General features: G+C 40.0%; 1 protein-coding gene across 1 annotated transcript in view; it reads left to right on the forward strand.

Annotated features, from left to right (window-relative positions):
* The window catches only part of SNX24 (sorting nexin 24), a 120,419-nt gene that overhangs the window by 45,590 nt on the left and 62,260 nt on the right, over positions 1 to 12,569 (forward strand). The window contains exon 2 of the mRNA XM_084881385.1: positions 10,855 to 10,938. Coding sequence (XP_084737511.1) covers positions 10,855 to 10,938 — 84 coding nt within the window. The remainder of the gene's footprint in view (positions 1 to 10,854; positions 10,939 to 12,569) is intronic.

The raw sequence follows: 12,569 nt of genomic DNA on the forward strand, positions 1-12,569 counted from the left end.
GGTGCCCACAGCAACTGTTTCCAGGCTGGGCTGGGCTGTGGGCCGCATTTTGCACCATGGGGTCTCGGCACCATCGGCTGTGATTTGGTGGGGTGTCGCTTCTGGATGGTGGTGGGGCCTGTGTCCCACTTGGGGGAAGCCGAGTGTTGCTTTGTGGGCATCAGGTCTGTGGTGCCATTTCTCTGTAAATGGCCAGTGTATGCCACAGTAGCTCCTTCATTGAGCGTCTGCCCCCTGGTGGTCAGTGCACATCATAACCACCGGTTGGATGGACACTTAGCATATTAACTTTTATATATATAGATATTCATATAAACATAAAAAAGTATACTCTTTGTATAGTCTGCTCTTATTTTATAAAAATATTGACAAGATGATACCAATTTATATTAATAAATCTTCTGAAATATGATATGAACGGGCTGTCATTTATTAGCCATTCTACTAAATATTAGGTTGTGTACAATTTTTATGATTATAAATATGCTTTTTCATTTATAAAATTAATATTTCAATTTTGAGTTGATGCCACAACAAATAATTCATATCACTATCTGTCCATACATTAATTGATAAACATACTCATATATTTTGTCTTATTTCTTTCTTCATATATGCTTAGATTATTTTTTCTTTTTTAAAAATCTCTTTATTGATTAAGGTATTACATGTGTCCTCATCCCTCCATTAACCCCCCAACTCCCCTTCCCCGCACTCATGCCCTCACCCCCCTGGTGTTCGTGTCCATTGGTTAGGCTTATATGTATGCATCCAAGTCCTTTGGTTACTCTTAGATTATTTTTGTGGTTTGTCCTATGAAAAGCGACATAATAAAACTGATATGATTCTTCTTTCCTGCTCTCCGCTACATTTAAATAGGGCATACTGGTTTTTTTTCTGAGGGCGAAGCAGCTCACGTCTGGAAATGTTTTCATGGGTCCATATTAGGCTGTGATAGTGAACTTCAGTTTGTAAAAGGACAGCGTTGGCAAAGCCATGGTGAGAGGTAGAGTGATTGGACATTAGCGAATGCTTGGAAAAGGACTGAATTAATTGTGGTCGGAGGGGTTAGTTTTCTGTCCTTTTTTTCTGTCCATATTTTCCCCCAGAAAGTACTTCATCAAAAAGACTCCTTAACTTCTGTATGGTCCCTGTGAGATGCCTGGCAGGAAGTTCACATAGCACCTGCTCTGTCCACTCGGAAACGCCGAGGAGGGAGGGAAATTGTTCGCATCCAGGTGGTGCCGGTGATTTAACTGTGAACATAGGACACCGCGAACCCGAGGGCAGGCTTGTAGCGGAGGTTCGCCCTTCCCACCAGTGGGAGCCGGGAGCGTTTTCCCACATGGGCTGCTTTAGGTTTAGCTCAGGCTCTGGGGAACGTCCTGAGTTAGAGTTTTACATTTTCCGTTTCTCTGTAGAGACCACATATGTCATATTACTAAGGGGAAATAACCCAAACAAACAACAACAACAAAAAAAAACCTTGCAAAATGATTATATTTTTGCTAGTCAACACCTTTTCTGGAATCCATTGTTCTTTCTTTAAAGGAGTCAGACAAATTAAGTGATTATGATACAGCATAGAACTAGGAGAATCTCTTTGTTTCCGGTAAAAGAAATCAATATGAGGAGCTCTTGGAAGTTCTTTCTTTTCCTCTTTAGCGGCTCCTTATATATGGGTTAGAAATGCTGATTCTACACAAAGAATGACAGTGATACATGCTGAGGCCTGGCCTCATTAGGCCCCGGACTTCTCTCTGAGAGTCTCTGCCACTGGTGTGTGTTATATGGATTTAGAAAAGGTGGTTAAATACAGAAATTGAAGACGTTGGTATTTAAATATTTTTCTGTATTTAATTTTTAATCAATGTAAAATTTTTATTAGATAAACTTAGTTTTAAAAAGGTGGTGTATCAGTGAATTTAAAAAAAATAGATTAGCCTTTAAGGTAAACAATAAATAAAAACTAATACAAACTTAGGACCTGTGATAATAACTTCATAGTCTTCAATTGCCATTTTCTCAAGGCTGCACACACCCAACAATTGTATTTAAAATTGTAACTCCCGCCAAAACCGGTTTGGCTCAGTGGATAGAGCCAAGTGGACTGGAAGGTCCTGGGTTCGATTCTGGTCAAGAGCATGTACCTTGGTTGCGGGCACATACCCAGTAGGGGGTGTGCAAGAGGTAGCTGATCGATGATTCTCTCTCATCGATGTTTCTAACTGTTTATCCCTCTCTCTTCCTCTCTGTAAAAAATCAATAAAATATATTTAAAATTGTAACTCCCCCACCATGTACTCCTAACTATTATACTTTTCCTGCCCCCCCCCCCCGCGCTCCCCCCTACAATACCACTTTCTAAAACATACTGTATAGTTATTTTTTTTTCAGTTATTTTTTTGTATCGATTGTTATCTGTCTCCCCTTGCTAGAATGTCAATTTCATGGGTGTGTAGGTCTTTGTCAGTTTACTTCACTGATCGCCCTCAGACACTGAGCAGGGCGGAGCATATAGTAGGGGCTCAAGGAATCTTTGGATAAAGAAGTATTATATTTGTTTCATGTGTACAACATAGTGCACTGAGCAGGGCCGAGCATATAGTAGGGGCTCAAGGAATCTTTGGATAAAGAAGTATTATATTTGTTTCATGTGTACAACATAGTGATTAGACATTTATATAACTTAACCAGTGATCATCCGTCCGACAATGGAACAGTTTTTAAAACAATAAAATCTTGGGAGAGTAAAATACTTGACAAATATTTTTCTCAAGAAGAACTAAAATTCTGAGTTTTGAAAGAAGGCTGAGAATTCTGCTTCCTTCACTGTAGGGTTTACAAAGTGCTCTGCCTCCTTTCCTGGGCACAGAGCCTGTCCCTCGCCACCTGCTCCCGGCACATCCGTCCCAGCGGAGCAGCAGAGCCTTGACGGCGGCCGTGGCTCTGCACACTGTCTGTGACGAAGCATCCTTCCCTTCCTGGGTCCAACAAAGACCAAAAGTTCGGTCAGCCAACATGTTTTCAGGCCCTCATGAACAATATTCTTTTAACCAACTACAGCAAATTTTCTACAGAAACATCTTATTTCCTAAAAATAAATAAATAAATAAATCTTCAAAAATTCCAGTTTATATGCTGCATAAAACATATCGGTATGAAATAGTAGTACATTTGCTGAAAATTAGAGAGTGTGACTGCACTTTCAGTGTGATTGTGCCGTTTAGACGATCTGTTTAAAGGGGAGGTATGGGAGGCAGTGACGCCGGAGGATCTCGAAGGCTCTGGAATGGAGGTGCAGTGTCACTTGGCTGAAAGGGGGTGGCGGGGTAGGACCCCTCGGCCCAGAGAGGCGCCGTGGGCGGTGACTGGGCTCTGTGGGGTGGGTGCCTGGGGTGGGGAGGATTTAAGAAGGACCGAGCTGTGACTGGCTCCTCCAGGGGAGCCATGGCTTGGTGGGTTGGGCAGATTCTGGAGGAATTGGGGGCAGGTAGAAGAGTTGCTGAACCTATGAGCTAGTGATGAGGAGATGCAATCAATCTATAGCTAAGTAGTTTTAAAGAAGAATGGTGGATTTTGTTGTTGTTGTATCTCCATAAAACAAGTTATTTCAAACACAAAACCCTCCCTTAAGCCACCTGTGAGGAAGGCTGTCCCCAAATGCCCATGAAAACCGTTCTGTGCTTCCTGCTGAAGACTGTCTCCCCTTCATGGTTGGTAATGATTCGTCCCATTTCAAAGCACCACACAGGGCACCAGGACATTTATTTTCCAGCAAACTGGCACATGGACATCATCCTATGATTCTGATTTTGGTAATGGCTCCAAGTTCAGATTTGCCCAAATTAGTAAGTAGTGCAGATAAAATTTATTTATTTCTATTCTTTCAAAGCAGGTCATGAAGAGAATAATAAAGCTCATTTGGTACTTACTTTCCAGAATTCTTAATTGTTTGACATAGTATGTGATTTATTGCCACAGCAACTCAAGTAATCAAAGTATGAACAATATTCACACTTACATATGTGCTATTTGAAACTAATACTTAATTTTAAAAAACTATGTTAGCTAACCAACACATTTGACCTGTATTTGAGTGCATTTCCCCGCTCACCCTCAATTGGTTGATTGGTTTGGAATCATATAGATACAGTTTAAGAGGAAAAGAAAACAATGGAGACTTTCATGATCAAATAATGAATCAAGAAGCTGCAGCTGAAATCAGTTGGTACTGGGGTTTAAACTGAAAACCTGCAATCCTATAAATACCAATAAGTTTGTCTTTATCAACAGAGAAATTTAAAATTAAAACAGGTAGCAGGAATATGTCGTTATCAGGATGTCTATATTATGCCAGGAAAATTCCAACACTACATATACATGTATAAAAAAAATATGTAGTAGCTTTCAGATCCAGAACTTAGTTGATAAATTTCTGTTTTGTTTTAAGTACCATAACTCTACTAGTAAATAACACACCTGTATTTTCTGTTTCTTGATGTCTGAGTCTCAGAAAATTCCTGTTGTTCCTCTACTTGGAAATAGGAATGTAGTTCATTGCACCCCTGTATTCTCTCCTCTCCACACACTTTTTGTTGTGTATATGAGCTTCATTTCATTATTAAAAAATTAACATAATAACTTTTCTGGTTTTTTTGCTTGGTAACTAGCTACTTTCTTCACCAGTTTTCACCAGTACCCTTTGACTACCAGTTATGTAAAATGAAAATCTTTGTACCCCATATACTTCCTTTCATCCAGTTTCTCCCCATACATGACCTATTTTCTGACAGTTATGCTATGATTCTTTACACTGACAAAGTTTAAAATATTTACAGTTTCTTCTATAAAAATAATGGTCTCCAATGCTATATATACTGATTCTGAAAACTGGGCATGGTAATGTTCCTGATATTATAATTATATGTGAGAACATTTATTTATATTTTCATGCACGGTAGAGTTCCCCGGGGTGTCCTGTGGGGGTCAGGCCAAAATCCGCAGTCCAACGCTACTGCCGCTCCTACCTACTGAGCCCACTCATCCGCCCACTGAGCTTGCTGCTGGCTGACACCCAATCAGTCCAGACCAGGAGAGGCAGTGCCCTCCAGCCGTAAGCCCTGCTTTGGGCCAAAAGAAGCTCTCCAACATCTCCCAAAGGGTCCCAGATTGCAAGAGGGTGCAGACCAGGCCGAGGGACCCCACAGGTGTACGATTCAAGATTTAATTGGCTTTTAATTGTACATTTTATTTTATACATAATACTTCACATAAAACTTATTCTATTAAGTTAAAATATAATCAAAGTATATATGCATTGAATCACTTTTATAAAGCTTGATTATTTTTAGAAATATTTGATAAACTTGTCATTACACATGTTTTTCTTCTTTTTCAATGTAATATCTCTTTTTCTCTGGCTGCTGACCAGATTTTATTTCTTATTAATTGTAGACAATTTGGTTATGATGTACCTTGGTTTTTATTTTGGGGTGTTTTTCTTTCATGTTTCTTGTGCTTGCTTTTCTTGGATCTGTTGGTTTTTAATATCCACCAAATTGGGGAAATTTCTTTATTTCTTCAAATATATTTGTCATTCTTCCCTTACTGTTTAAACTTGTCCCTTGCTGTATTTATCTTGTAGTTTTTTTCCTTCTATTTCATTTTAGTTTCTATTGTTAGATTTTCAAGTTCACTAATCTTTTCTTCTGCAGTGTCTAATCTGTTATTAATTTCATCTAGTGTATTTTAAAAATCACAGACATGGTTGATTTTGTCAATAGGACCCAGGCCTGCTGTCCAAGTCTTTTTGTTTTATATCTTTCATGTCTCCATGTAACATGATAAACCTTTTCTTTGGATTCTTGAACACAAGAACTTCCCTTGTAGTATTGATTTTAATGCTTTTGTTTACTAATTTTATAATCTGTGTCATTTGATGATATGTTTCAAAGGATTGGTTTTTCTTCTCATTATGAGTCATATATAATATATATTTTACTTTTTTATTGGATTCCAGACTGTGACTTTTATCTTGTTGGTTGCAGGATATTTGTATATTCCTAAAAACATTCTTGAGCTTTGTTCTGGCATGTGGTTAAATTACTCAGGAACAGTTTGCTCTCTTCAGGTCCTATGTTTAAGCTTTTTTACACGGGACTAAAAGAGCTTTTAGTCTGCAGCTAATTTTGCTTACTACATAGCCAGGTCTCTTCTGAGTAACCGATACCTTATGAATTATGAGGTTTTCCGCCCTGGCTTTTGGGAACAGGCACTATGCCCAGTTGTCTCTGAGCACTGTTCTTTCTAATCCCTTCCCACACTTGGGTAATTCCCCAGTCCCATGTGCTGCTGAGGATTCACCTGAATACTGCAGAGGAAATTATCTTGGCTTCTCCTCACTCCAGCTTCCAACTCCCTAACTCATTGGACCCGCAGGGGTAAACACAGGGCTCACCTTATTTGTTTCCTATCTCTCACTGTCTTCATTTCTTTGTGTCTAATGTCTTGAGAGCCCTTTTTTATCCAGTTTTTAATTTTTAAAAATATTTTTATTGAATGTATTGGGATTACATTAATTAATAAAATTATCTATGTTTCAAGTGTACAACTCTATAATACATCATATATATACTATATTATGTCTTTACCACCCCAAGTCAAGCCTCCTTTCATCACCATTTATTCCCCCTTTACTTTTTTCTTCTCCCCACCCCTTTTCCCTTCAGTAATTACCGTACTGTTGTCTGTGTGTAAGAGTTTCGTGTGAGTTATTTTTATTTTTATTTTTTTGCTTAATCCCTTCATCTAGTTCACCCAGATCCCCTGTCCCCTTACCCCCTGACAGTGGTCAGTTTGTTTTCAGTATCTATGACACTGTTTCTATTTTTTTACTTTTTTTAATTTTGTTCATTAGATTCCACATATAAGTGAAATTACATGGTATTTGTCTTTCTCTGGCTGGCTTATTTCATTTAGTGTAATACCCTCTAGTTTCACTTATGCTGTCCCAAAGGCAAGAGTTCCTTCTATTTTATAGCTGTGTAGTATTCCATTGTATAAATGTAGCACAGCTTTTTTATCCACTCATCCACTCGTGGGCACTTGGCCTGCTTTCAAGTCTTGTCTGTTGTAAATAGTGCTACAGTGAACACAGGGCTGCATATCTTTTTTCAAATCAATGTTTCTGTTTTTTTTGGATATACCCCCAGAAGCGGGGTCACTGGGCCAAAAGGCAGGTCCATTTTTAATTTTTTGAGGAAACTTCATACTGTCTTCCACAGTGGTTGCACCTGTTTGCTTTCCCACCAGCAGTGCATGAGGGTTCCCTTTCCTCCACATCCTCACCAGCACTTGTTTGTTGATTTATTGATGATAGCCATTCTGATAGGTGTGAGCTGATATCTCATTGTGGTTTTCATTTATATTTCTCTACTGGTTAGTGGTGTTAACGCATACTGTCATATGTCTCTTCGCCATTTGTATGTCCACTTTGGAGAAGTGTCTATTCAGATCTTTTACCCATTTTATACTTGGATTGTTTGTTTGTTTTTGGTGTTGAGTTATATAAGTCCTTCATATATTTTGGACATTAACTCCTTATTAGATGTATTATTGGTGAATTGTCTTTTAATTTTGTTCATGGTTTCCTGTGTCATGCACAATCTTTTTAATTTGTTGTAGTCATATTGGTTTATTTCTTGTTGCAGTATTTTTTTTTCTGCTATAGCTTCTTGGGCAAGGGAAACAAAAGAAAAAAATATTAAGTTTTTTAATTGTTTCAAGTGGGAGGTTAAATCGGTTCTCAGTTACTCCATCTTGGCCAGAAGTGGAAAGCACCCTGCCCTCATCTTAACTTAAAAAAAAAAAAAAAAATGTTTTTCAAATAGGAATGAAAACAAATAGCCCTTGTCTACTCACTCCCAGTACGAAATTCCAGAGACAACCACATTCAACTCCTGTACACTGTTATTCCCTGCAGATTCTGTACCGCCCCCTGCCTCTCCATGTAGGGAGGCCTTCTCTGACCACTCTGTCCAGCTCTGTCCTGTTACTCTACTGCGTTGTTCTTTTTAAAAAAATGTCTTTATTGATTAAGGTATTACATATGTGTACTTACCCCCAATTGCCCTCTCACCCCCCCCCCCACTCATGCCCTCACCCCCCTGTTGTCTGTGTCCATTGGTTAGGCTCATATGCATGCATACAAGTCCTTCACACTCTTCTCATTTCTTGACATCACCAGGTCTGCTCATACGTTTACAGTCGGCCTCCCTCACTAATAGAACACTCTCCCACCTGTTTTGTTCACTGCTGAATACCCAGAGCCTAGAGCAACTCCCTGCACATGGCAGGCTCTCAGGAAATAGCTGATAAAAAACAAGCCATGAATGCCAGGTATCGTGCCTGGAGCTTTCCAAACATCATCCTGTGCTGCCCCCACCGCAGAGGCAGAGGACAACTCAGGGTTTTCCAGGAGAGCAGAGCAGGAGAAGGGTTCCTAGGCAGCAGAGACAATATGGATCAGCGCTCTTAAAAACAAACAAACAAACAAACAAACAAACAAACAAACATCAGTCCGGCCCTCTCCGCTTTGGGTCAGTGGATAGAGCGTCGTCCTGAAGACTGAAGGGTCCTGAGTTTGATTCCAGTCAAGGGCACATGCCTGGGTTGCGGGCTTGATCCTCAGTAGGTGGTGAGCAGGAGGCAGCCAATCAATGATTCTCTCTCATCATTGATATTTCTCTCTCTCTCCCTCCCTTCCTCTCTGAAATATATATATTAAAAATCTGGTATGAAATTCAGGGAAATAAGATTTATTAAATTGACTCTATTTCTTGCTTCACATTGTCATGGAAATTCTGATTAACCCACCTCCTTTCTAAGATGTTCCCCCAGAATAAAAAAAAAAGGGGGTGGGGTGGGAGAACAGTATCAAATTATTATGCATTTTAAAAATAGCAACATAATTAAAATATTAGAATTAAAATTTCTCAACTCCTGTGTACACCCACCCCCACCTCCACCGCGTGAATTTAGTGACTGTGAAAAGTGACTGTGGAACTTGGTAATGGAACCATCTGGTCGATAGAAGGATGACATTCCGTGAGGCAGCCGCTGTGTCACTCATCTGGCCTCCAAGAGGGGGCGCCTTGAGGGGTGACCTAGTGGGTTGAACCTTACCAAGTGGTCCTCTTCCTCCTCCTCTGGGTTCTGCAGCAATTAAGGTGGTGGTTTTTGTGTTGAAACCTCAAGTCACTGGATTCGGAACATAACTTCCTTTATTTCACGCAGCCCTGCAGATGGAAACCGCTCTCTGCTCCCTCGTTGTCCTGATTTAAATCTGGGACCTGACGCTCGAGAGGAGGCTCTGCATCCTGTTAACCAGGCCCCCAAGCTGGACCTGTACTTCTTTTGTTTGTGTTTCTCAGGGAGTTTTCTTTATTCTGTTCCTGGCAGGGTCTTTGAAGAAGGATAGTTTCTTTAGTGAATTAGTAAACAGTTATTTTTGAAAAAGTAACGGAGGGATATCTGAGAGTTTGAAGCATATGTGTATGTTTTTAGAAGAAAGTATTTTCACAAATTCACCCAAGGAAAGTATTTTTAGGGGGATTGCTTAGAAAAACACAAATGTTAGACTAAAATATTGATTAGGTGAAAATGTACCTCATTTAAGTGGGTGGTGTTTTTCTTAGCTGAGTCATGCAACACAAGATTTTGTTTCTGATTTGAAGAAGCACAAAAATACAAACACATTTTGTCTGATGAGATAATGTTTGGCTTTCCATTAAAAAGTCATATTTACATAAAAGGCAGAACTATAGAGCCAAAGGGGTCTGGATTAATAATGACAGTATGTGAACTTGTATGTCTAATTATTTTTAAGGATAAGGTAAACTTGCTTTTACCACTACTCTCTTTCATGTGACCTCAACTTTAGTATTTTTCAGAGGGGCAATGGAAACAGGAAATCAGGCTGCTAAGTAATCGAACAATATTCCCTCATCCCCGAGTTGACAAACACCCGCTCACAAAACAGGAGCCAATGACCAAGTCTTGAAACAGCGGAGCGCCTTCTCTGCAGTTCCTGCCAGCACGCTTCCCCCACCTCCACACGGTGCTTTCCTGAGCCTTTCACACCACGGCTCATCCCTTGTTCCGGTCTTGACCCACTGACCTGAGAATCAAGAAAATGTCATGTTAGTGCCTACTAATTAGTGCGCACAGAGAGCCTTTGCATCTGGCCTTTCAACCTTCCCGAGGCGGGAGCGCAAGCTGTCACTCGTGTCACGCGGGGAAAAGGAGCCTTCGCCGCGAGCTCCCTGTTTTGCAAACAGCAGAACCCCTCCAGCTGAGACTGGAGATGAATATGCAGGTTAGGAAGAAATTAACCTAAAAGGCACTGCTGTTTGCATGGTTGTCTTCCCCGTGACACGGCACCGCCGTCACCGAAACACCCAGCATAGCATGCCGCGGGGCTGCGATTCCTACCGGAACTCGCGCTGGGGTGTCACACTTTTATTTCAGTGCCATCATCTGCATTGGGTGACATAATGTAAAGGAAGGAACATCCTTTGGTTAAAATGTTAAGGTGCATTTTTAGGCATTTCAGTTCCCGTTGTTTCTAGGCACGCTCGCGGGGAGGCTGCAGTTTGTTAGCGAGCATTTGGCTGAGGGCTCATTAATCAGTGCTGTTGGGCCCGGGGTCTCCTGGGCCTTCTGGGTTTTGGGGGATCAGCTCCTGTAATTAAAGGGATGAAATATATCATGGTCACAAACTTACCACATCAGACAATTGAGGGTTTCAAACTGGTAGAATTAATCTTTTTTTTTTTTTCCTTCCCTCCTTAGGTGTTTAAGATAGAAGTGCTAATGAATGGAAGAAAACATTTTGTTGAGAAAAGGTACAGCGAATTTCACGCCTTGCACAAAAAGGTAAACCCCTCCCCCCCCCCTCCTTTCCCCATTTCTCTGTGTGGCAGATAGTATAACGTTAGGACTGCTTTTGGGGTTCCTAAAAGCATCAAGAGTTCTTAAAACAGTATGCTATCTTTTATCGTGAAGTGAATTTCATTTCAAAATACATTACTTAGTTCTTTACAGGTGTGCTTTCTGAGTGGGTGGGTGGGTTTTCTGATAAGATCTTTTGCGTGAACAGATGTGAGACGGCAAGCTGTTTGCAGTGTGCTGTGCCGGGGATGGTAGGTTCAGAAGGAATAAAATCCAGACCCTGTTTTAGCCGTGAAATGTACTTAATGGGCCTTCCAAAAGGGAAAGAAGAAAAGCAAACTATTTTATTTTATGGGGAGAAATTTATTAAAATCAACGTATACTTGAAAATACCCAGAAAAGATACCTCCCACGTGTGCGTAAGGACTGGGCAACTTGTGAAAGAGGCTCACTGCTTTTTGTTGAATAGTAAAAGCTACAGAATAGGACTGGCATTTCATTAAAAGTCTGAGATAAAAGAGACAAAAATGTAAAAGGAATTGCTGAATATTTGGAGAAATGGTCAGTAAAGAGTAGAAGAGCGAATACTTTCTTATTTTATACCAAAAATGTAATGTTTTACAGATTATAGATTATCATTGGGGTGCTGAAATTACTTTATTAGTAGAAATACCTCATGAAATTGACCAGGAAATCACTGTATATGAGTTATTGCAATTATACTATTTTTCTTTCATACATGCATATTCATGTATATGTGTGTATATATTTTTGTATATGTGAATATATACACACACATATGCACACATAATTTAATTTCCTCACTGTTGTCAGTTAGGTAAGAAATTAGGTGGGAAGATTTTAAGAAAGAGTCTATTTTTTTAATTGCATTAAACATGTCTTAAATTCTCTGGGATATGGCAGGGCATAAATGATGTGATAACAGTGCTTACTCTGCTTTAAAAGTTCTTTAGCATTTTTTTGTAATTAAATTTTCCCACTTTTTAAAAGGAGAATCCCAGGTAGAGGTTTTTTGGTTTATTTATTTTTATTTTTTATTTTTTTTGAGAATAGGGTTTTGAGTGGAATCTTTAATAGGATATTCTGGAGAAATGAGCAAAACTGCTTCCCTCTGTTTCCTTTAACCAGTTAACTGCCACAATATTTTGAATTTAGTTAAAAAAGGCCTGCCGCTTGTGTCTATAGACACTTCTGGCATTCAGATGGTTAAAGAGGAGCCCTCAGTTACCTGTACACTCTTCTACTGGGATTCCATCACATTTAATTCCCCAATTAAAATTGTGTTACATCCTAGTTTATTTCCAAAAGAAACAGCACAGGTTCAGCCCTGGTGTTGCCAGCTGCCTTCACAAAAGCCTCAACCCAGAGGCAAGAGAAACAGCCTTCGACTGTGAGTTTCACGTCCTCCTCAGGAAGTTCCGTTTTGTTTACTGTTCTTCAAGGAAACAGACTCTAGAGAGATTCCCACTGGGCAAATCCTGAAATAAGTCCTTACAGTGAGATTAAAAGCGGAGCTCCATCCCCAGCCCAGCTCTGATGGCCAGGCAGCCTCCTTCCTAACCTCCCAGGTCAGCGCCTGCTCTCCATGACCCTGA

The sequence above is a fragment of the Pipistrellus hanaki genome (assembly GCF_964339955.1).
Source record: "Pipistrellus hanaki genome assembly, chromosome: 4".
In the NCBI taxonomy this organism is placed as follows: domain Eukaryota; kingdom Metazoa; phylum Chordata; class Mammalia; order Chiroptera; family Vespertilionidae; genus Pipistrellus; species Pipistrellus hanaki.